A 25,413-nucleotide genomic window follows, 5' to 3' on the forward strand; every position below is an offset into this window, starting at 1 on the left:
GGAGCCCCAGACTTTGGAAGTGACAGCGAAAGTCTAGACGAAGGAGGACTTCCCCTTGGTTGAGGAGAATTAGGTCAGAGATCAGGGAAGTAAGCTGGATATCCACAAGTCCATGGGTCCTGATGGGATGCACCCGAGAGTGCTGAGGGAGCTGGTGGAAGTTGTTGATGGGCCGCTCTCCATCATCTTTGAAAGGTCCCGGAGAACAGGCGAGGTGCCTGAGGACTGGAGGAAAGCCAATGTCCCTCCAGTCTTCAAAAAGGGCAAGCAGGAGGAGCCGGGGAACTACAGGCCGGTCAGCCTCACCTCCATCCCTGGAAAGATGATGGAACAGCTCGTTGTGGGCGTCATCTCAAGGCATGTGGAGGAAAAGAATGCTATGGGCAGTAGTGAACACGGATTCACCAAGGGGAAATCCTGTGTGACTAACCCGATAGCCTTCTGTGATGGCGTGACTGGATGGATAGATGAGGGGAGGGCAGTGGATGGTGTCTACCTTGACTTCAGCGAGGCTTTCGACACCGTCTCCCACAGCATCCTCATAGGGAAGCTTAGGAAGCGTGGGTTAGATGAGTAGACATTGGGGTGGATAGATAACTGGTTGAAAGACAGAGCTCAGAGGGTTGTGATTAGGGGCACAGAGTCTAGTTGGAGGTCAGTGAGGAGTGGTGTTCCCCAGGGGTCAGTGTTGGGTCCAGTCCTCTTCAATATCTTCATCAGCGACCTGGATGAGGGGACAAAGTGCACCCTCAGCAAGTTCACTGATGACACAAAGCTGGGGGGGTGGCTGACACACCAGAAGGCTGTGCCACCATCCAGAGAGATCTGGACAGGCTGGAGAGTTGGGCAGAGAGAAACCTTATGAAATTCAACCAGGGCAAGTGTCGGGTGCTGCACCTGGGGAGGAATGACCCCGTGCACCAGGACAGGTTGGGGCTGACCTGCTGGAGAGCAGCTCTGTGGAAAGAGACCTGGGAGTCCTGGTGGACAACAGGATGACCATGAGCCAGCAATGTGCCCTTGTGGCCAAGAAGGCCAATGGCATCCTGGGGTGCATCAAGAAGAGCGTGGCCAGCAGGTGGAGGGAGGTCATCCTTCCCCTCTACTCTGCCCTGGTGAGGCCGCATCTGGAGTGCTGGGTCCAGTTCTGGGTTCAAGAAGGACAGGGAACTGCTGGAGAGGGGACAGCAAAGGGCTACCAAGATGCTGCGGGGACTGGAAGACCTCTCTTATGAAGAAAGGCTGAAGGATTTGGGTCTCTTCAGCCTGGAAAAAAGACGACTGAGGGGGGATCTTATCAAAACTCATAAATAGTTAAAGGGTGGGTGTCAGGAGGATGGGGCCAGACTCTTGTCAGTGGTGCCCGGGGACAGGACAAGGGGCAATGGGAACAAACTGGAACATGGGAAGTTCCATCTGAACATAAGGAAAAACTTCTTTACCTTGATGGTGACAGTGCTGGAACAGGCTGCCCAGAGAGGTGGTGGAGTCTCCTTCTCTGGAGATCTTCCAAACCCACCTGGACACGATCCTGTGCAACCTCCTGCAGGTGAACCTACTTTGTCAGGGAGGTTGGACTAGAGATGATCTCTAGTGGCCCCCTCCAACCCCTACCATTCTGTGATAGTGTGGTTCAGCTCCAGCAAAACGCTTTGCATGATCTCCCTCAATATTCTTTTACCACTGGTGACACCACTGGTGACCGGCCGCCAAGAGGATTTCACCCCATTAATCACAACTCTCTGGGCACGGCCGTCCAGCCAGTTTTTAACCCAGCAAAGAGTACACTTGTCTATGCCATCATTCACCAGCTTCTCCAGGAGAATGCTGTGGGGGACGGTGTCAAAGGCCTTGCCAGCCAGCAAGCTGTTCCAAGTTCCAGCCAGCTCCAAAAGAAACCCACCGCTGGCCAAAACTGAGCCCATCAACGAGGATGGTGGAACCTCTGTGAGAGTGTATTTAAGAAAGGACACAAGGGCTCGAGTGGGAGAGGAGTGAGGGAAAAACCAGTGTGAGAAACAGCCCTGAAAACACCAGGGTGAGTGAAGAAGGAGGGAGAGGAGGTGCTCCAGGTGCCAGAGCAGATGGTCTCCTGCAGCCTGTGGAGAACAGAAGCAGTGGACACATTCCTACAGGGATGGTTATCAGACTTACTAAAGCAAGGGCTCATGCTATTGTTGGTTATATTATTATTGATTATGGTAGCCTCGTGTGTTCTCCGCAAAGTGACTGACATGATAGAAAATGCCATGCATAAGGTGTGGCTGGCTCAAGAAGAAAAAGGGGGTATTGTAGGAGTGTATCTGAGAGAAAATGGCCATGTGAGCCAGGCTCCCTACTGTGAGAGATTAGATTAAGGGCAAAACAGGTGGTAGAAGATGGAATTAGTACATGGGAAAAACAGGAACTGAGAAAGTAGAAAACATGTTGTGCTAGTGACTAAGCAATTTACTATGTGAATTCTTGTAACCAATCTGATGTGTGAATGAACTGCATGCACAGCGCGTGGACAGTGTAACTAGCTAATCAGAAATAAGCGAGTGGCGTGTACGGCTACAAGACAGGGTATAAAAGATGATGATCTGTGCTTAATAAACGGCTTCTGTTGATTCACATTGGATCGTCTGGAGTCCAGTTATTTCTCCTCAGCAACCTCTGCCATACATCTGAGCTAGTAAGCTACATATGAAACTCCTGTCACTGCTAACGCCTCGAACCATCCAGTCCATCGAATGACCGAGGGGTGGAGCGGAACTCCTCCTGATTCTTCTAGACAATCTGCTTCTCCATTATGGACATGTCGAGCACTTACCTGGAAAATGAACGCCTGCGCTCCTTTTGCACCTTTTGTATTCCATCAACTCCTTAGCAAAAGCATTTGTTTGACCTTTATTACAATTAGAGTTTGACCTTTAGGACAAAACGACACCAAGAAACAAACCGTGCCCAACGTGAGAAAACATATACTGCATGCAAGCGCAAAAGGTGCATGTCCTATTTAAGCAAAACCAGTTTAGAATTCCTGTAAGTTGAAGGGACAGTTTTAGAATTACATTTGTCTTCTTTTAGTTTTGCACGTTTGCCATCTGCAAGAAAAAAGCCTGTTGAAAAAAATACTATGTCATTTTTGCTTATGTCAGATGCACTTCAGTGTAACTGCAGTCCAGTACGCTCTCAAAATACAAAAACGAAAAAGAACAAACACAACTTCCTTGAGCCAAGTACTTACTCCTCTTCCAGTCGCTGGTGTTCTCTGTAAAACTCCTCCCTAGATAAAGGAGGAGCTTGTGTCACTGGGATGGGATCGGAATGCGCCGTCGGTACTGCTGTTGGGACCCAGGCTGATGACGTGTTTGCAGGAGCTGGGGGATATCCTGGAGGGGAGTCAGTGTAGCTGGCAGATGGCGGCTGACCAGGTGGAAACTGGGGAGGAAACTGTGGTCGTAGTGCCCCCGGTAGAAGAGGAAGTGCTTGGGGTGGTGGAGGGTACAAGGAAGGCGGAGGCGCTGGCACGAAGACTGCTGTTGATGCTGGTAGCGTTGGGGCTTGGGTGCTCTGGGTACGTTCACCACGCAGGCGTCCTCGACTGGAACTTCTAAAGAAACCCAAATACACGTGTCACCGTTTGTTACACTCTGCTCTGATTTCAGAGAGGAAAGCGAACGAAGCCGGAGCGTGGTGGCGAGCACTGCGTGTTCTCAGCCTCAGCATTTTTCTCCCTGCTTCCATTTGAGACTACGCTCATTTCTTGATCCTCACACTTGCCTCCCACATCCTCACCCCCAGCAGTTCCCTCAGTCTTCTCTCCCTATACGCAGCTTTGCGACTGTGGATGGAGGCTGCCCCTGCTTAGGAGAGACTCCCACGTGCCAAGTGCCCACCGCTCCTCTACCAATCCTTGATACACCTCATACTTCACACTTCTGACCTTCAAAGTACTGCACAAATAATAACTAATCTTCTCTCAAACGTCTTTGGACTTCTTCCACGTACACTTCCTATGTTGTGGACTCATGATGATGTATTTGGCCTGTTCTCACCCCCAAATTGTTATTTTCTTGCTTACTGAATTTGAGATTTTTAGATAATCTGTGGCATGGACCCTGGCTTTTGTTTTCATTTTTCTTCAAGATTTTATAAACACAATGCACCCTTACAATCTGTCTAGAACAAATATATACCAAAAGGGAGGACTCACTTGACGCGGCAGTAATAGATCAAACAGACTCTTCTCTCTCTCTCCAACTGAGAGAAAGCAGCTTGGCTATTTGAGACGACTAAATGGAAGGAATTCAAAATTGTCATCATATAAGAACGTTGACTTTTCCAATAATTTGCTCAATCAGTATCAACTAGGTTGTTAAAAAAAGAATGCTGGAGGCCGAATTCTATGGGGAAATCAATTTCTTCAGCCCGATTCAGCCAGTAATCAAGAGGGCATCTTTCCACCTGATTCTTTAATTGTATTTCATTTTTAGATGTACTTACGGTTTCCTCAAAAAGTGTTAATTTTTCAGAGTCCTCTTTTCAATCGTGTACTGGAGTTTTACTTTAAATCATCTTAGTGCCATCACATATGCCCTTTGTCAAAGACAATTAAAATCAAGCCATTTCAAAACTAATGGGAATCACAGAATCATAGAATGTGTTGGGTTGGAAGGGACCTCTAAAGGCCATCTAGTGCAACCCCCCTGCAGTCAGCAGAGACATCTTCAACTGGATCAGGTTGCTCAGAGCCTCATCCAGCCTGGCCTTGAATGTCTCCAGGGATGGGGCCTCCACCCCCTCTCTGGGCAACCTGGGCCAGTGTCTCACCACCCTCACTGTAAAGAACTTCTTCCTCATGTCTAATCTAAACCCGCTCTGCTCTAGTTTAAACCATTGCCCCTCATCGCTACATGCCCTTGCAAACAGCCCCTCCCCAGCTTCCCTGTAGGCCCCCTGCAGGTACTGGAAGGCCACAATAAGGTCTCCCGATTACCACTTGTATTCTCCACACCTATCTGGGCACACTTACCTCATTATAAATCAGCTGTTATCTAAGTTACGTGCTACGGCCTCATTTAACAGGTTACGAGCAGTAATATACTGAATTTCTGCAGAACACTTACAGGTCCCAGCCTGGTCTGCCACCCGCCGAGCGAGGTGTACTGGCTCTCGTTGGATGACCTTTCAGAGTGGGGAGAGGAAACAGAAAAAAATCCCGTTCAGTTTATCTGATGATAATTTCTGAAAAGAAATTCTAAAGTTTTAGTTACTTACCAGTCGTGGGCATTGATTGCCCTTGGGGGCCCAGAAGACTTGGTAAAGCTGGTTGTCTTAGTACAGGAATCTGACAGCCCTTGTGAATAAACGCAAACAGTTGGAAAATGAGCTCTACTAAAATACAGGACTCACTGCATATGTTGAAATAAAATTTACCTTCTCTTCCAACAAACTGCTGACTGACAGAGAGGAAGATCTAGAAAGCTCAGCAGCAGTCACCAGAGCACCAGGAGGTATAACAGTATCAGCACCGCTACAAAAAACATGAATTTTTGTTATTCAAACAGTGTTTTGATGTGCTACTGGAAATATAAAGTCCAAGGTGAGAAAAGGCTGACTACTGTAAATGGAAACAAATAAAGAAAAAGTAATCTTCACCAGATCTACCAACTGGAAGTTGGGCGATTCCACATGAAGCCCTGAAGAGAAGTCTACGTGGAATACCGGCATTCAAAGAGACAGCTCACTGGAAACAGAATTTGTTAAGCTGGCTGCACACGGGAGGATTAGAGTACGTATAACCCACATGCTGAACCTCAGTTTTGGATGATGCAAGAACAGAAATTCTATTAGGAATCAGCTGTGTTCTAGTTCGGAGGCTGCCTGAGAGGTTCTTTTGAATTGTGAGCCCCTGTATTCAACGGTACGGCGGAGCCTGACAGCCTTCTGGACAGAGTGGCTGTTTGCATTCAAGGCATCGAGCTGAAAGAAGATAAACCCTAAACTAGAGTTCAGATTTTTCACGTGTTTTCATATTAATTCACTGGGTTGCAAAGTTAGACTGTCATGTTTGTAAATACTTCAAATGTAGTGTTTCAATGTTTGTTATCCAATCTGCATGCATCACTGACTACCCTGTGACTACTGAGGATGGCTCTGACTTATCGTACCATTGATGGCAGAAATACTGTAGGAAAAAGTAACATGAAAACACCTGATCAATGTTACCTCCAGCTGGTTTTACACTTTTCGTGAGAACATGAGATCCTCAGTACTACACAGAAATGAATGCACTCAAGAAGGTCTGGCATAACCGAATGGTTACTTTAGGAATTCCTAGCCACTTCAAATCAGAGGGCTCCCGGGGAAGAAAGGTTCCTCTCTCGGGGTAAACCTGGACTGAACGACTGATAGGGGAACCAAACAACAAATACTTCTGAGAAGCTTCTTGCATGAGGTGTACTTCCAACTTATCAAAGTGTCCTCACTCAAAGTAAAATAAAATAGCTGGAACTGTCACTGATGTCACTAATGAATGTCACTAAATGTCACTCGCTAGCAGAGGAGCGCAAGAAGAAGAATCTAACTTCAGCATTTCATATTCATGTTGCTCTATAGCTTTACTTACCAAGAAGGTCTATCTGGCTTTTCAGCACGGAGAGGTAGGGGCACTGCTGGAGGGAGATCAGGGACAACGACAGAAGAGGGACTTACTGGCAGCCAGGCTGCCACAGGTGACAGACCAGGGGCCAATGATGCCAAAGCAGAAGGAGAAGCCAGAGAAGCTAACGAAATCATTAGTGGCGCCTGCTGTCTGGACATTTTTGGCCGGAGCAGAGGCTGCAGGTTGCGTGTTATTGCTTGTCTCACGAGTGGTGGTGAAGGTGGTGGCGGTGGCAGCTGCCGCTGCTGTTGCTGCTGAATCCGCTTTCTGTAGCCAGTTCCACTTTTGAAGTTGTTCACAGCCTAGAGGCAGAAAAACATTTACAAAAACGTACTACGAAACATCAGTAGATAGGCAAACAAAAACCTCCACAGAGTAAATTTACTGGTTTATTCCTGGAAATGCCACCAACCCTGAAATAAATCAACGTGCGGATACACAACACGGGACGTTAAACAGTGTCAGTAACGATTGGCACCTCAGAGTATCTGCACTTAAAGTAATTCTGTGTTAACATCGAATTGGAAAGGGAGGCAATCACGTTAAACAAAGTGTGACCCGAATTTGCCAGACTGTCTCTAAAGGTGTAAGCTTCTGTAATAACAGATGAAGCATTTGAAAAGTAAATTTAGCCTTATTCAATTTAGCCTTTCTTAAGGAGACATAAATTATTCTTTTCTTCCCTTTCAGCTTTTTACAAACAGACTTTTCATGCAAACAGTTTACATCAAAGTCATCACGTTACCTGGCGTAGGCACTTGTTGGCAACTAAAGCATCAGGAGAAACATCTGCCTGATGACATGCTGGGCACGTATGTTCCTCCGATTGCAGTAATGCTGTTCTAATACCTGCGAATCATTAGAATCATCAAAATAGTTTTTAGACAAACTAAGGAAATGTTGAGGGTTCTAATCATTTATAAAAAGATGTATATGCTTAATGGGTGAATCTGCTCTTGCCCTGAGAGCATCAAGCTATAAACGTTCAAGAGTGCAAAAATTCCTAGTATGCAGTAAATAGCTACGCAGTTTTGGTACTTCACTATTGAACATTTGAAGATGTAGGGCAGGCTGCGTCTTGATGGTTCAACTCCTCTTTTTTTCCAGGCTCTACGGTGACAAGTCACCAACCTCAAGGTTCTTGAAAAAAACTCATCTCAAAAAAACGATAGTAGGGTTGAGTTCTGCTGGCTTTAACCAACTCTCCTGTGGAGAAGAATGTGGATTAAATGCCTAACTATCCGCTTGTTGCAGACCACAGCAAGTCACCAGAGCTGGCCACATAATTTTGTGTGAGAGAAAGACACTAAAGGCATTCACTATCTAATCCTGTAATCACCTGCACAATTACGCACTCTTCTCATAATCATCCCTCCGCGTGTAAAGAGGATTTAACTACATGCATAAAAAGCAAAAAAAGCTTTCTGCCTTATTTTTCTTTCCTTTATGTGAGAAAATTCTTTTCCTACTCAGGGGATACTTAAGTAGTAAATAGAAGTGGTAACACAATCATTTAGTTCTCTCCTATTTCTGCTTTCAGAAGATCAGGTTTTGAATTAACAATCAGGGGAGTAACACTTACATTCGCCACAAAAACTGTTTCCGCAGCAGGGAATAACAACTGCATCGGTTATCGTATCTCTACAAATGGCACACAGCAACTCATCTGGAATCGGATCATCAGAGGATGAGGGTAAAAAGGGCGGCTTTTCCTTCTTTCCTCTAGCAGAAGCTTCCCTGGAGGGTGGGGTGGGGAAGGAAAAAGAAAAAAGTTAAAGATGTGGATATGAAAACTGTTCCAAGCTTTTAATTTTATCAAAGGAAGATAACGGATGGAATTATTCTCACTCCGCATTAGCCTTCTAAAACACAGGCATTTAGTTTCAACTGCCAGAGAAGGGAGGGAGGAACAATTTTCCTTCTGCAGAACTCTACCATTCATTGGATCAACTAAGAAATTAGCTCAGACTAGAAAAATCACATTTTGACAGCTAGAAATCAGGGGAAGTGAATCCCAGCCCTCCTTTGCCAGAGGGTAAATATAAATTGCAGGCTCAGGATAGAGTTGGCCTTCGAGTAATTGCATTTTATAAGTGAACGAAGTCTATGTTACAGCTCCTACCAAAGGAGATCCGTGACAGAAAAACAGAAGTGCTACCGATTCCTTTTTAAGAGAACCACTCTTGTCAGCACACAGTAGCATTTTTAGTTTGGAGCAACAGGAAAACTTCAGTCTGTTTCACACGTGAGATTTGATAAAGGCAGAGGGGAAGGAAATCTCAGCCCAATAGTCCAATTTGATAAATTTTGCAAGAAGCCTTTGAAACACAAACCAGATGCAAAACGAGCTTTCTGAGAGAACGACTCCAAGTGTAAACACTACGGAAATGTTTTGCAGAAATAGATTCTCAGCCTACCACACATTTAACCAACTTCCAGGGGCACAAACAGTAGGACCACCCTGTTTTCATATTAGAAAGTATGGCAGATTTTAAGGTTAAGATACGGTGACAATGCTTCCTCCCCTGCAATTACAGATGCCGGCCAACTCGGCTGCATTGCCACTCAGACATTCACTCGTGGTTTCTCTCCTTCAGTTTTTGGTCAGTCCAATTAATTCCATACTTACGCATTAATAGTTGGTATGGCGTATTTTCCAGTGTTTGTCAGCATAGCACCCTTTGTTTTGGGATCTTTCACCTCCATCGTGAAACTCCTTGGAATTCCTGTGCTCTTTTTAATTCTGGGAACAGACTCCAAACTTTTGTCCTGCTAAGAAAAGAAATGCAGGCACGTCTCATCTCAAGACCCACACTTAAAGTGATCTGTCAGTGATTCTGTTAAGCGGCAACAGCCTTTCATCCTCTCCTTTTACCCAGCAGAAGGGTTGCTTGACTCAAATACTTATGTTCCTAAATGAAGATAGCCAGGATGTTCCAAAGGCTTGAGCAGTGGTTTGAACTCATCTGACATCCTTTGCCTTAACTTCAGGTTCCTTAAGGGTGAAATATCCCTTAGCTCACCATCCACTCCGAGAAGAGACACAAATCCGCTCCTCCTCCAAAGCACAGTTCAGAGGGAGATCTCAATTCAGGGCTCTGAGCCAGTCACTGGGGAAACTTAGATTCACCATCTCTGTAGGAAGGCCGAGTTCATGCCTCACGCACATACGTTCAGTGACTAATGTTAAATGGCATGAATACGCAACCAGAGGCTCGTGTAATTAAAACATGCAAATATTCAACACATGACGTCAGGGAGTTATTTGACAGGCACATTAGAAACACAGTTAAGCTCACACAGATTGTCATATCGACCTTATGCAGAATCAGTTTTTCAAATTATTGAAGCCATCTGATTAGTAGAGACGTATTAGTTCAAATGTTCAAATTACACACTAGTCCAGATACGAGCAGGGTCTAAGGGAGTGACTTTCAGTGATCTGGACCTTCAAGCACCTATTGGTCATATCAGCCACTCATGGTTTTGGTTTTAATGGCAGTCATGCACAAAAGCAGCCAACTAGTTTCAACATTTTCTTAAATGCTTGTTTCACATACACAGCTTTTGCTCAACAGTAACATAATCCAGGTGGACATCTATGAAATCACTGCCATTTACATTTCCAGCAAACTTTAGAGATCATTGACTAATTTGTTTGAACCCAAACGGTTTACAAAACACGTCCAAAACCCACAAAACATTACTGGCAATACACCAACATTCAATTATGGCGTTTAATGCACAGTAATAAAAAACCAGAGAACTCTGAACACCTTGCCTCCATGCTAAGCCAGCCTGCACCGAAGAGGTTAGAGTAAGTAACGGCTTTGACCTGCTTTATGGTATGTTCCTGCATTTTTCTGAAATAGGTAAATTCTCTCAAAAGCTTAAATGTGTACACCGCTTGGACGGTTTTTCACTTTTTCGAGCAAAACTTCACAGGAGTTTCAGAACCAAGGACATGTTTAAGGACAGCACTAACAGAGACCAATTTCTTTTGTTGGCTGCTTTCCAAACTATTTTTTTTTCTCAATTGTACACAATTTAATTTCTGCAGTGAGAGAGGGAAGACGTTACCAGCAGGAAGAGATCTCTCCTTCTTGGAAATGAATGCCGGCCTTTATTTTCAGAAGAAAGAACTGTCTCCTCTGCATTAGGCCCTGCCTCCTCTAATCTTTGTGCTCTTTGAAGACGAGTAATTTCATTGCACAGCACTACATCTGTGCACCAAGGGCCATCACTAGTGCTCTCCCGGCCAAAGTCACACGTTATTGAGCCAAAAATGCAAGCGATTCCATAGCCAAACATGGCATTACAACAGTTTCAGAGGGCCACATCTGCTATTATGCCACACAGACACATTGGTATAATCTTAGAAACAACTGGGCACATTTTCACAATTCACAGTTTGTGTTCAACCAAATTAGATTGCGTTCTCCACTGCACATATACCACAATTTATGAAATCGTGCAGCATTCAAAGAATGGTTCCGTGACTACCATCACTAGAAATTCAAAGATAGGGATGCAATTGTCCATGTTACAGAAACGCTTCTATTTTGGCTGTTCAAAACCCCCCTTAAATGTCCACAGCTGACAGACAAATCAAGTCTTCCATAAAAATTGTGTTTGTTTCCAACGCAAAATTAACAAAACTTATCAAAAACGGTAGACAGCTAAAGTGCTGCTCCTCTGGGTCCTGAAGAAGACCAATACTACAACATCATCTTGAGGCTGATAAGGTACTCTGCTTTTATCTTCCAAAATGGGAACTACTCTTTACAGGATGGTATCAAAATATACACACATTTTAAAGTTGAAATAAATACTTTAAATTAGTAGAAATTTTATTAAAGTCTTGTTCAAATTACAAGTGCTAGCCAGATACAGATGACAGTATAAGATTTAAAAGTACAAAGAAAATGCTTTTTTATTTTTTAAGTATTTGACGAGAATATTCATATACCTTAGTAAGCTGGGCCACAGAAATAGATGCAGGAGAGTCACCAATCTGTTCACAAGAAAAGAAACACACAGTCGAGTTCTACAATCCAAACACGGCAATAGCTAATCTCTACTGCAGTCCCAAAGCCTGCACTATAGCCTCTGACTGTCACTGAAAGCGGCATTTCCAACCCACTGGAACTTGTATTTGTTCAAAGCAAAGCCCAGACCTACGACAGCTTAAGAGTGTGGTTAATGAGGTTAATGAGAAGAAACTACAATTACCAAACCCATTTGAGATCAGCTTACTGCTCCAGAATATCTCAGAGAGGGACCCTTCTCAAATGCTCACGACTGCTTAAAAGTCAAAGGGGTAAGGAAGCTGTCAATTTCCAGCTAAAGAGCATTCAGAAAATAAATTCAAGTTTATTCAAGAAGGAAGCAGCACTACAGGAAAAACTACAGTTTGAAAATTAATCAGTTCATGTCTCATCATTTATAAATGCACACGGTTACACTTGGATGAAGACAGCAGGTGCTTGTCAAAATAAAGCACCGGCATATCAGCCCCGAAACGTGAACTCTGCCTCTCCTGTCACTACGTTTAAAAATGCCAAACTCACCATACCCCACGAAACCCAAATAAAAACACCAGTCCAAAACATCAGCCATAAAAGTAACACACCACCTAGTCTAGAAAAAAATTTACTGCTCCAATTATTGAAATAAAGGTGTTTACCAGGACAGAGCAGACACTGAGAAAACTGATTTCTTGTATTTTATTAGACCACAAGCCATACTACCCAAATCAGTTTGGGAAGTGTGAGAAATTAGTCTAGTCTGCCAATGAGTCGCTTTTTGTAAAATATAAAAGCTTACAATGTGTAAGCCAAGGTGTGCTAGCTTTGTGGAGCTCCCCCCAGCCCCCACCTCTGCGCAGACACGAAATAAACACCCGTCTCCACTCCGCGTGTGGCTCAGCTCTTCGCACACCCAGATTTGGGCCAACAGCTTCATGCTCCGTCTGCCACTCTCTTTCCCATGCGCAAAACAGGCCTGTGCTCTCTCACGGCAGGCACAATCACCACCGTTTTGCAGTTTTTCAGAGAGTGGGAAGGTGCTCTGTTGGAGTCCCGCATTAAACAGTCCTGTACTGACCAGGAACTGAAACATAAACGTTCATAAACTATTAAGTAGTTCCGGTATTTTTTTAGGGAGCAGTTATTATATGGCCTGCAGGCAAGAGTCTGATTTCTTAAAGGTGGCGATAGCACTCCTTTCTACTAAACAGTTATCAAACGCAGGCGATAGATAATTCGTGTACTAGTTAGTACATCTGCCCAACAGCCATCTTCCTCTTCCAATGATCCTACATTCTCGTGACTTTTTTTTTTCCCTCTAAATTTCTACTGAAGTATTTCCTGCCAGTCCCCCAAATCAATCAAGCAGAAACAACACCTCCGTGAAACTTGTACACAGCCCTAAGGTAATACTGCAGAAGAACTGGGGGGAAAAAATCCAAACCCAACCAGCCAACGCAACCCTCAAAAACCAAGAACCGACAGTGAATTTATTAACTCCCATTTCAAACACAAGACTAGACAGAAACTCACACGAAGCACGTGGGAAAGGGCACCAAAAACAGGAGGAAAAGGCTAGTCTCGCGGCTGGAACGTTACGTGTAAATTACAGCGGTTTCCTAAAATCCGATTGCTTGGCTGAACTAAACATTCAGCCAGGAAGGATCACGGTTGTGCCTGACGGTGCTAAAACAATGGGCCTGGCACTGCGTTTCTGCAGCCTTTAAGGACAAGCCCTAACTAGAAATCCTCGCAGTTACCGAAACAGTAATACTAAACCAAAACGGAGGCACTTTCTTGCTTTGGCTGTAGTAACAGTAGGACAGCAGCGCAAATTTGGACGTATAGAATGACAGCTAATACAAGAGCGAGACAAGGAAGAAATACTCAAAGTAAAACCTTTTGTGCATCCTGTTCAGAAAAATCATGACTAATTTTAATTTTGCTGCTTTACTGTTCAACAGTGATTGGCAAGCTTTTTGGTGATTTCTTCCTCCCACACTAAGATCCAGGTTCGTCTTTGAAATACATGCAGAAATACAGGTATTTAAAAACCCAAACCGAAACAAAAAGCCCACACTTTGAACCAAGAGTGAGTTAGCTTTAAGAATAAAGTTAATTGTGTCTCCAACACCAGAAGCACCCGAGGCTGCAGTGCTTTTACAGGGAGCGAGAGAGAGAGGATTTGTAAAGAGCGATGCAAGGCTTCCACCCTCCCCACGGCTACCCACAACCCAAATCAGGTCCAGGCAGAGCAAACTAGAAGGGAACGTTTCTGCTTCGTCTTTCATTTACTTTAAGTAGTTCTAGCTAACACTGAGGCTTCCCTCCCACTCCAGGATTTTTCCTTTTCTTGGAGACATCTGTGCTAGCGGATGGCGAGATGCTACTCAGAAACGTGACACAGACACGCCAGGGAAGACGCGAGGTGAAAAGAACGTTAACCTTCTTTTGGAACATGTGATTTGTGTTTATGCACATGCTAATAAACAACAAGAAAAATAACCCTTTTCAAGAAATAAAAACTCGTCTGAATTAGATGAAATACTATAAACGTGGTTTACATAAATGCATAAAATTAACTACTTGGGTCACTGGGCCAGTAAACTAACTCAAACTCACAACGCGAGGCATTCATGCATTCATGGCCAAAAAGGAATTCGAACCGCTCGGTGACAGAATTACAGGTGTCAGATTAAGACGTAGTGGTTTTAGACCTACATACAAAAAGCTTACAATTTTAAGTTGATTGGATACTATTCCATGAGCATCAGAGGCTGCATTCTTCGCAGAACACAGAGCCAGAGCTCATCTGTTTCTAGATTTAGGTGATCCTAACAGCTTATCAAGGCATCAGATCCAGTAGTCCAGGGTTAGTGTAATGCCTCACACCACAGCAGTGAAGTACTTAAAATAAAGATGAAAAATGAAAACCACCAAATAGTGATTTTTATGCTGTAAGGACTATTTTGAAATGTGTAGTTATGCACAGCATTCAACCCAAGTGGCAAATCAAGATCTAGACCATCACCAGTCAAGTATTTCCTTGTGTTACTTAATTATATTTCAGCAGCCGAATGACAGTGTTTTCAAACCTGAAGAAAAATGCTGCTCTTTTTCCAAACGTAAAAAAGTGAGATTGTGATTTTACATACTGCTTTTGATGTTCCACTCACTGGCTCAGTTCGACTTCTAGAAGAAGAAAGAAAGGTGATCAGAATTTAAAATAAAGCACTTGTGCCCAGCATCAAGCAGCAAAACCAGATTATAAAAACGGATTGTCAAAACATTATGTTCTGATAGTCTACCGAATGTGGAAATTTATCCGTATACATAAACTGTTCTCTCTTGTACACTCAGTGCAAAGAAAAAAAAAACCCAGATCACATTTCACCTTTGTCACAAATTACTCCAAGACTTACAGATACAGAACACAACAGCACAAGAGGAAGTCCTCAGGTATTTTGTCTCTGCTACCTAAGTATCAAAACCATCATGTCTGTCCTATATTTTGTGTTCTTAAATAATCAACCATCAAAACAGGAAGGTAACGTTAGCCCGTCTGTATATCCCTAGTATCACAAATAGGGCCATACACAGTACTTTAGTTTCTAAGCAAGAACAGTGATGGTCTAGACACTTCAAAGTGCACCTTTCCTTAAGCGAACCAGGAATCAGTCATCCGACAAAGACATAACAAAAATGTCAGCAGCAGAGTCTTTACGAGAGCGTGTCTTTGTGGAAGCCCAAGCACTGTGCTCAGACGGCTACCGTATTCAGCCACTAAACGTGTTACATATGCTATGTGGATTCAAAATAGTACTAGAAATGTCACCTGACAGCAGTTTCTAGAATTTTGTTCAATTGAGGAGTCCCGGGACAAAAGAAAATAGCGGCCTCGATTGCCAGAATTTGTTTTAAGATGATCTTGAAAATGCTACAATATTTTAGGAACCATTTATTACGTTTGAAAACTTGCTGAGATTCCACATACTCATTGATCCGTATCGCAGAGGCAATTCAAAGGCTGCTGTGGAATTCACGTACAAAGAGAAAGGCTCGTGCTTCCTGCCACTGCTAGACCACCACCAGGCTCACAATCACAGCCACACAGCTCCCGAAGGGGAGCAAGTACAAGGAAACACTGTCAATGACCACCCAATGGTTTCTTCATCCACTTACCTCAAAGAACATACTACAAGGTGAGTAACACATTTTTGAAGGCCTCTCCACCCTTACAGCGTACGTTCATCATTCCCAAACTTTAGCCACTCTGCCAGTGGCTTCTGCAATGTTTCCAGCTGGAGGAGCAGAAAGCTCATCTGCCTGGTGAATTGTCAATGCTAGAACAGCAGTGCCGTTCTTCCCTTATCCCCACATACAGGTATTTACCTGATCTTTGAAGCTAGCAGCATCTATCCTCTCATTGTGGGGCAGCATTACAATACCAGGAGAGGGTGCCGTCCAATCAGAAACGGAGGATGCACTGGCAACGCAGCACTAAGCATACACATTTTAATTAACCCCCAGTGTTTAGAAGCACAACTCTGTGGCCTCCAGAATTACTAGGGAGTACCTGAAAGCACTGCAACAACTACGGCAGTAACATGCCCAAAGCTGACATGCAGAGCCACGTAAATTCAGGGGGTTTTGCTTGCAGACACTTCATGAGTACCAGGATGCTGCTGTACTGTTGGTGCGAGACACGCTGTAACTCATCACTCTACTCTGTTGAGAACCAACACTAGAAAGACATGGCAAAACCACAATTTAATAACATCTTTTAATTGTGGGGGAGAGGCGTATCTTTAAGAAGGCCGGAAAATATGACCATTCAAACAACGCTAATGTAGCTGACATAGAACGGGTCTGTATGAATGCAGAAATGACAGCAATAATCCTGTAGTCGGGAGTGCATTTGAGTATCTGTAATTTTAATCCATACACCCGATTCTCTGTCCTCCGTAAATCTTAGGAATACAGAATTAAAACCTGGAGCACAGACATCAGCTTAGGGTAAAAACAGACTTAGAAAGATAACCAGTAACATTTGGTAACCTGCTCAACTGCTTACTGAGTTTCAAGTTTGGAAAGGATTAACTATTCCTTCATCGTACTCACACAAAAGGCTTTAGAACACTGTTCTTTTTCTCTGGCCTTAAACGGACATTGTCTTTAGGAAACTACTCGGAATCCTTTATGAATGAAACTTCTTGTTTGCATTGCTCGCCAGCTGGCAACCCTGGGTCTTTCCTCTATGGCTAGTATGCAAAAAAAACAGATTTGGGCCATAAGAATACCCTCCAGCCCAAATGCAAGAAATAGTCAAACACTGAGACGCAGGCTCTTCTGAGATGGGAACAAATCCTAAGATGACACTACAATGTGTATCTGCCTGTACTATAAAAGCAATAAAAGCAAACACATATAATAAGGAATTTCTCCATATGGAGATCCATGTAGAGACCATGGGTCTCAGAACAATCAGCCCCAAGAACAAACCCAGTAGAGGCATCTGAAAAGTTACAATTGGTGGAGTGTGAACCCCGTGTCCCAACAGCACTAAAAATGTCAGCCTGCTTTGGGGCAGATACATTAAAATCTAGCCCATGACAACAAAAATTAATACTTTTTTGTCTTTTGCCTGATAAGCAGAATAGCACATTCTCCAAGGGGTTTGAGACAGAATGTTACAGGGCAGGAAAGAGTACTCACGAAACCTGAGTTCTGGAGTTTACTGTTCTACCACAGTATTGTGAGAACATCTATGATAAGAAATTCAGATCAAATTAAAAGGAGGCAAGTTTAAAAGCGCTATTCTTGAGTATGGGCTTTTTGAAGGGAATTCTGCCCTTACAGAACACGCCTCTAGAGTAAGCGTGGAAGAGGACATCCCCCCACCCCCTCTGTAAAATAGGTCCCAACCATCCCTTTGCACGCCCGGCATCTCTAAAAGCATCATCTCATATTTTTCCACTGAGCTTTAAAATCCTCTTTACTTTTACCTCATACTAGCTTTGCTTCTATTACTAGATTTCCATTGTGAAAAGTAGCAGTTACTGAACTGTAAAAGCTTGGAGTACTCAGAAAAATCTGAACAAGGAGGCCATCTTCACTCAAGCTTCACTTTGTTCTTTCCAAGATCATTTCAACATTTTGTCAGGACTGCTGCACAGACAAAGGTATAAAATGCAATACTGTATGTCCACATATAGGAATTCCAAACATCCCACTGAGGCAGAAAATCCCGGTCTGTTTTTTTTTCCCTTTTTTTCCTGAAGGTGACTTTAAGCATCTACATCTGATGAATAACAACTGGAAGTAACGGTTATGCATATAAACCAAAAAAGTTGGCATTCATACATATTACACCAAAACGTATTCTCTAGCTGTGCTCTGAAAACCACTGGGGTATTTTGGTGTTTTCGCATGGAAAACACCCTTACCTTCACTAAGTATCTGTGCCACCAGTGTACCAAGTTTAAAAGATTACACGCATTTTACAAAGGTCAAAGTGCAACACAACCTACCTAGAGGAGGATCGTGTCACTGCCACACACGACTGATGCTCTTTGAAGCAGGAAAGTTAGCCCCTTTCGGCCCTTTAGGCAAAGCCCCTTTCGGCAACCCCACGTTTAAGGGAACCTAGTGAAGCACATGCTTTTTCCTCACTGCCCTGAGGCCCCGCGCCCCCACGCACCTTCTTCGGTCTGGGCGTTGCTGATCTGCAGGTCACAGTTGGCCGCCTTCAGCTTCTCACGGCCCATGATCCGGCACTTGAGGTCGCGGACGGAGATGTGGAGGCCGTCGAAGGTGACTATATCGTACTTCAGCTTGGAGAAGAACTTATAATGCACAGCAGACATGGTCGGGGGAGAAGACTCGGCTGGGGGAGGCCTCAGGAAGGCCCCGCCTCCCAGCCCCACAAGGTCTCCAGCCTGTGGCTGTCAGCAATGGCGCTGGGCTGTGGCGGCGGGGCCAGCCCGGCTCCTCCCGGCAGCCCAGGCGGAGGGTGGGCGAGGGGGAGCGGCCCCTGTGGCCCTGGCTCGGCCTCCCCTCCCTCTCTGGCAGCAGACAAAAACCAGTATCTGATGAAACACAACAAATTTATTCCATGAACTGGGTGCGGAGAGCACAGCCCCGCAGCTCAGGGCTGGCACCGGCTGGGGCTTTGCTGGGAAAAACCAGGCGAGAGTCACCCTGACGTCCCACACACGTACCTCGTGCCGGGACCTGCCAACCCGTCCCTCTGCCCAGCGCCCCCACGGGATGCAGAAAGCAGCGCTGCTGGCCCTGGTGTGGTCCTGAGCCATGTCGCAGCAGACGAGTCCTTAACCAGCAGGCCTATCATGTTAAACTGACATTTGAGAAGTGATGAGACCCTAGTGGTGCACGAAAGCCTATTTTAAAAGTCGAGTTCTGTACAGGACTGCCATGGAAATTGGCTGTTTGGAAAACAGTCTGTTCCCCCGCTCAATTTGCCAGCAGTCCAACAAACCCACGCTCGGATTTCTGTGCCTCGGCCTACCTTCCTTGCCCGCTAGAGTCTTGCAGTGCATTACCAGCTCAAGTGATCTAGCCCCAAAGGTAACCCTACTGAGGCGAGATCTTTCTATGAGAAACAACATCTTTCAAGGTCCTGAACATAATGGCACAGGAGGGATAAAAACCTTTTCCCGTGTCTAACTGAAAACACCTGGGTAAGTCTGGCTGCTGGCAGGAAACACCCCAGAATTGCCCCTAGATTGTCAGCAAATCAACAGTCAGGGATGGAGCACCAGCCACATCCCTTGCCTTTGGGGATTCACAAAAGCCCAAGCCTGCTGGTGAAGTCGTTACTCACAGGAGTCGTTCCCCATTGCGGCCATGGCTCCTCGTCAGGAACAGAACAGAGGGGAAAGCTCTGGGTGACAAAGGATGCCAGGACACGCTCCAGAAAGAGAAGATCAGCGCCAATCCCCTCACCTGAGTGCAAAGAAATAGTTGCACCCCTACAAAATAGTTAAAAAAAGAACTCCAAGCCAAACCCACAGCACAGCATCCCCCTCTACAACCGTTTCAGCGGTAGTTACAACCGCTGCACAGCTGCAGGCTGATGGCCCTGCTGGCCCTGTCACAGGACTCTCACTGACAGCAGTTACCAAGGCCCTTTTGGAAGACTGCACTGTGCGTCACCTTCACTGGAGAGGACCTGCTGCTTCCCTGTGGCTGCCTTTAGCAGCAGAGCCCTCTGGTTCTCCAGCCCACACTTTCCCACCTTGGATGCAGGAGGGACCGGCTTTCAGCCGCTGCTTTAACAGCTGCCTTTGCTGTGCTCCTCTGCTGTCTCCCTTCCCACCGCATCAGTCAGGGTGGGCTTCTTGTCATTCCACACTGAGCCCCCAGCACATGCTAAAGAAACAACAATTAGCAAATAGGAACTCTACCCATAGCGCCTATCTGGACAGCCTATCAAGGTGTAATAGCTCATCCTACCCTTCCCAAGGTAGAGACCAGCCTATACTTTGATCCCGTATCTACCTACTGTACCATCTCTCCTAAAGCTCAAATCGTAATTACCTTTGCAAGAGGATGGCCGTTGAGGAGCAGTGGGCAGTAAACCATCAATGGCTGGAAAAAAGTAGCCAAGCAAGTGGCAAAGGAAGGAGCCGAGTTATCCCGAAGGCCAGCTCAGCCCAACAAAGCTCAGGGAGCTTTGGTCCTCCCTGTATCCCATTTGTGTGTTGATGGCTCACCATTTGTGTGTCAGAGCCATCAGACGGACGACCCCGTCCTCCTTGAGACACCCCTTGGGGCAGCCGTACCCAGCGCCGGGTGGCTGGATATGGCCTTTGCTCCATGGGGAGGCGCTTCCTGGGAGCAGGATCTCTCACTGGGGCACTGGGAAGCCCTCCTGAGGCCTGCATGCCTGAGGGACGGCTCTGCACTGCTCCATCGCTCACCAAAACCAGGGGCGGAGGAAGGCTGCCCTGGTGGCCTCCAAAAGAATCAGCTCCCCTGGGCTCCTCTGCGGCCACCGGGCACCTTTGCTGTCAGGCGGCTCTCCGCGCTGCTCTGCCAGCTTAACCAGCACCTCTTGCCCTCCATCTCTTCCCGCTCCTCACCAGCACTTCTCCTCCCTCCCCTCCCTGACCAGCTCCCCCCTGCTCTCCCCGGCCCTCTGGCCCTTCCCGCCCCTCTCCCCCCACCCCGCCGCCCTCTCCCAACCTTCTCTCCCTCCCTGACCTCCTCCTCCCGGCCCCAGCCTTGCTCCAGGGCCTGGCCCTGGGCCAGGGCAGCCCCGGGGAGGCGGCCATGGTTCCCGCGGGGTCAGAGGGCAGGAGGGGGCGCCCCGGGGCACGCTGGGAGTTGTGGACCCGGCAGGAGGCTCCCGGCAGCCATCTTGTGTCGGCTGAGGGGAGGCTGGCACAGGCCGACAGGACAGATCTGCAGAGCCGGGAGCTGCGGTGAGTCCTGGGCCCTTGGGCTCCTGTCAGCCCTCTTCTGCCTCCCTGTTCCTCCCTGCCCTTCCCCTTTCCCCCTGGGTCCTGTTTTTCGCCTCCCTGTACCTCCCTTCCTCTCTCCTGCTGTGCTCGGCTCCCTGTCGCCCTTTCTCTTTTCTCCAAGTCCCTCTCTCTCTCTGTCATCCTTCCTCTCCCTCTACTTTCCCCGTCGCCCTTCCTTCCTGCTCCCTGGGCCTCTTGGTTTCTCTCTCTCTCTTCTGCACAGAGGCCCCAGGCTGAGTGTGCAGCTCGCACTGTGCAGTGAGGTCAAACCCATGTGGCTACTGGACAGACCTCTCTCCCCCTGCTGAGCACAGAGTAACTAGGTTTGGGGTGTTTTTAGCTGCCTCAGTTAAGCGACTCCAGTTAGATAGGATGAACCTGGCTTCAAAGTTTTACTCTGTTTTTTTTTCTTTACTCTGGGACCAGTTAATGAAGATATGCCACTATTATGTACTGGTAAACAGTGGGTTCACTCATTTGTCTTCCTATTATGTCCACAATGAACAAACAGGCTCTATTAAAACTAGCTATGTAACATGAGCTTGACAAACTAGCTTGATTAGTCACTGTGAGCCAAATCATGCTTGCTTTACTTACAGGATTGTCCCCCCAATCATTCTGCTTGCATGAGAGGCCCTTCAGATGAGCTTCTATTTTTGCATTTTCCCTGGGCTATGCCATTAGCTGGGATCTGTTTGTTAAGTAGAAGATTAATGTCAGGCAATTTTAACACGTAATCTGATCTGGAATACTTGTTTACTGGAGTTGTTTACCCAATAGTAGATCGTGGACAAGATCAAATGATTTTATTGTTGTATTCAAAAAAAAAAGGTTCTGAATGTGAATGGAAAACCGTTTTCTGTATTCACTTACCTTTCTGTTCTGATGTATTTACTGATGCCTGTCTTTATTCCCAGTCATGGAATTCATAGAGTCGGTTCTGTGTGAGTAGCACGCAGTCAGTTTGGTTTGAACTAAGCCATGGGCAGAGCACTAGCGTAAGGTTTGGACCCAGAAATGTGCACTCTTGTGGGCCTTGTGTCAAATCATCTATTTGTGCACAGAAATAAACCACACAAAATCATTTCTGTAGTCAAAAATGTTACGTGATTGGGAAGGTGACATGTGTCACTGATTCTAGGGACTGTTTTCTTCAGTAGGCAGATATTTTTTCTCGGGGTTGGTTGGGTTGGAGGTTTTTCTTCCATTGAAGACTAAGTCTGTTTGGGTTGTTTTCTGCATGTAGTTGTTCATATACTCCTCTATGTATAGATTCGAAATTGATGTCCCCTTTATTGGTAAGACACAAGTTTATAGTAATCCTGCTCACATTTCCTGGTGGCAGTCAGTACGTAACATAATAGGCGAGTTGAAGGTGTGACACGTTTACATGATCCAAAAGGAACAGAATACAGGTCCGTATACTCACCTGCAGCTGTTTTCTTTGAGTGGAGGGCAGTGAAAGAACTTCAATTTTATTCCACCTTTTTTATAAGTGAAATATTTCAGTTTGACTATTTTAAGCCCAAAATATTAACATAATGTTACTGGACCATTACACGAATTCTTAGCATAATTATACTAAGAATATAGACATACTGGACTATCATACTAATTCTTAGCGTAATTTATCCAATCACAATACTTTGGAAGATGATTCACTTTTAAAATCGGTAGGTAAACTTTCCAGTGGTTTTTTAAGATATCTTTTCTCTACATGTGCTGTATTTTATTTCATTTTTTTGCCTATTCTTTGCAAGTTTTGGCTGAGTGGCAGGCCTCATGTCTTTTGTCAGTGAATGGCTGAAAGATGGAAACAGTAGAAGGGTTTTCGTGGTCAGATTTTGCAAAGCTCTCTTTTTGCCCAGTGGAATTACTGTCTGTCTTGGTTCATTGGATCTTTAAAAACAGAGTTTCACATGACACTGAGGGCAGTTGCTTGTGTGTTCGGTGCAGATCGAGCAGCAGAACACATCTTAATAACAATGCAACATCTTGTTTTCCGGTGCACCCTTGCTATGTTTTTTTCTCCAAGGTCTCTTATTTTCATACTGCCCAGAGGTTGACTTGTAGGGTTACATTAGGAACATTGCCGTTGCTTTAAGAGCTTTGTATTTCCTGGGGTTGCACGTTGTGCATCCTACAAGCTTGGTACTTTGTACAAGAACTGTATGTAACTGCCGCCTTACGCTCATTTCAATAGACAATATTAAAATTATTCTGGGCAGATTGTTAGCTACAGGTGCCTCACCCTGTTGAGCGTGCTGGGGGTGTTAGTTCTCCTTTTGCCAAGGGGTTGTGTAGCAGTGGGCAGCTCTGAGAAGCCGTCCTAAGCCCTTCTCCGTCATGAATCACAGATAACAGGCAGGAGGAAAAAGGGCCTGGCAGAGGTATTTTTTCCTCTGTGTAATTAATTGCCCAGAGTGCTATAGTATTCTTAATCTTTAACTGGAGTGTTCGTGAGGTTGTTCTGCATTATATCAGGAGTAAGGGAAGTACCCACAAAGCCTCAGAACCGGGGAGACTTCATTTGTTTTTTGAAGTTCCAGCTGCCTTATCCTGAGGAGATTCAGTCAAGCTCAGGTATTGGCCATCACTGTCTAATCTGTACTGAATGGGTCGCGTTCCATCTTCCTGATACAGATACCGTTATCCTTCAACAGAAGTTCTTGTGTCATCATCATTTAAAGTGTGTTATCATTCAGCTACCACCTTCCATCTTTGCTCCGAAGGAGTGCAGAACAGAGTTTGTATTGTATTTACCTTTCGGGGTATTCATAAAAATTGCTGATTTTACTCCAGGAGTACCAGTCCGCATGAATAGTACTGGCAGGATATTGCTGCTAATAGGGGTTCAGTCTTGCAGCATGTACATTCTCGTAACCATTACATGGAATACTTTAGTTAATACTGGATCCCTTGTATTGCAAAAACCCCTAGATTCCGCTGGAGAAAGCTGTTTGGTTTTGTTTTGCTTTGTTTTGTTTTCAAAGCGCACAGCAATCTTGTTCTCTGGAGTAAAAAATTCTGGTATTTTACTCAATGCGACTTTGAAATCTGACACTATTTCTCTGCTCATGCTTCAATTTCATACTGTGATTTTCAGGCAATGTTTGACTGGGTGGACATTGCTGGCAGCGGGTTGGCATCTATGTCCCCAGTTGGAACAGGTCTGGAGACAGTGAAGCAGCAAACTGAGGAAATTAAGGTATGAACGAGCAATTTATTTTATTTCTATTTTCATCGGTCTGCATTTTCCTGTGGTGTTTAGTATTTTTCTGTATTTTTCAAGAGTCAAAAGCAATTTTCAACTTCTAGTAGAAAAGAATCTGTATGAAAATTTCAGATAACATTTCATTGCACACTTTTCATTTTAAAATGTGTTTAATTTTAAAATCTATTCCAAATTTTGGTGAAAGTACATTTTATTTTGTGACTGTGTTCCGATAGCCGAGAAATACTTGTAGTGGCACTCCTTGTCTTTCACAGGCTGTAAGGTTATTATGTGCAGGGTTCTTTTGCTGTGACTTTTACATGTTCTGGTTTCTACCGTGAACAGCTTCCTTGAGGCTCTGAAAGAATGCCTCCACAGCTTCACTTCTGCAATTACAGGCTTTACCTAAATGCTCACACAGATCACAACATTCCCGGTACATTAGTAAGCTGGAAATCAAAATTTCAGGCTAACTTAGACCTTCAGAAGCCTGTCTTTGTGGATCTGTGACTTGAGTATGCTCCTGACGTCAGTAGGCTGTTATGCGATATATAAAAACCAGGGATGTATAACGATCAGGTAATGTCCTTGGTTTCATGGCTCGCTTGTACTTTTTTTGGCTGTGGGCAGGTTGTTTAGTCTATCTATTTTATGATGTAACTTCAAATGACCCATAATCTTACGTACTTCAGAAGAACACACCTAGGCGAGTTGCTCAGAGTGCTGTCCCAGTTGCATGTACCAGAGAGGGTGTTCTGCTGAAGAAAATTTGCTTTCCGGTCTTCTGAAAAACAATTCTATCTGAAGTTTCACGGATGGTGTTATCACAACCCCCAGAGCTAGAAGTGACTCCAGATGCGTTCTGCCTTTTGTACAGACCAGAGAGATCATTGGAGAATACTTTCCTATTAGCCATCTGTGGAATAATTACTAAATGGGCCAAGAATACAAAGATACAGCATTGTTCACACATTACAGAAAGTCATAAAATCAAGAGGCTTCTGAGGTAGAACACAGCCACAGCTAGCACAGGAAGAA

At 45.0% G+C, this 25,413-nt stretch overlaps 1 protein-coding gene across 1 annotated transcript; it reads right to left on the reverse strand.

Annotated features, from left to right (window-relative positions):
• Positions 1 to 5,841: 5,841 nt before the first annotated feature.
• Positions 5,842 to 9,960, reverse strand: LOC134509666 (E3 ubiquitin-protein ligase RBBP6-like). The gene is made up of 6 exons (XM_063322246.1): positions 9,949 to 9,960; positions 9,279 to 9,421; positions 8,232 to 8,386; positions 7,395 to 7,498; positions 6,700 to 6,951; positions 5,842 to 5,967 (listed from the first exon to the last, which is right to left on the reverse strand). The coding sequence occupies exons 1-6, from the start codon at positions 9,958 to 9,960 to the stop codon at positions 5,842 to 5,844; spliced, it is 792 nt and encodes a 263-aa protein (XP_063178316.1).
• Positions 9,961 to 25,413: the final 15,453 nt, after the last annotated feature.

This window comes from Chroicocephalus ridibundus, unplaced genomic scaffold (assembly GCF_963924245.1).
Source record: "Chroicocephalus ridibundus unplaced genomic scaffold, bChrRid1.1 SCAFFOLD_26, whole genome shotgun sequence".
Lineage (NCBI taxonomy): Eukaryota > Metazoa > Chordata > Aves > Charadriiformes > Laridae > Chroicocephalus > Chroicocephalus ridibundus.

What these genes read in the sequence shown, in the direction of transcription:
- LOC134509666 (XM_063322246.1), bottom strand. An exon ending in AAACAGTTTTTGTGGCGAAT is followed by an intron (nt 7,499 to 8,231) that starts GTAAGTGTTACT and finishes AATGATTCGCAG; the next exon opens with GTATTAGAACAGCATTACTG. An exon ending in CTGTGGCAGCCTGGCTGCCA is followed by an intron (nt 5,968 to 6,699) that starts GTAAGTCCCTCT and finishes ATCTTCTTTCAG; the next exon opens with CTCGATGCCTTGAATGCAAA.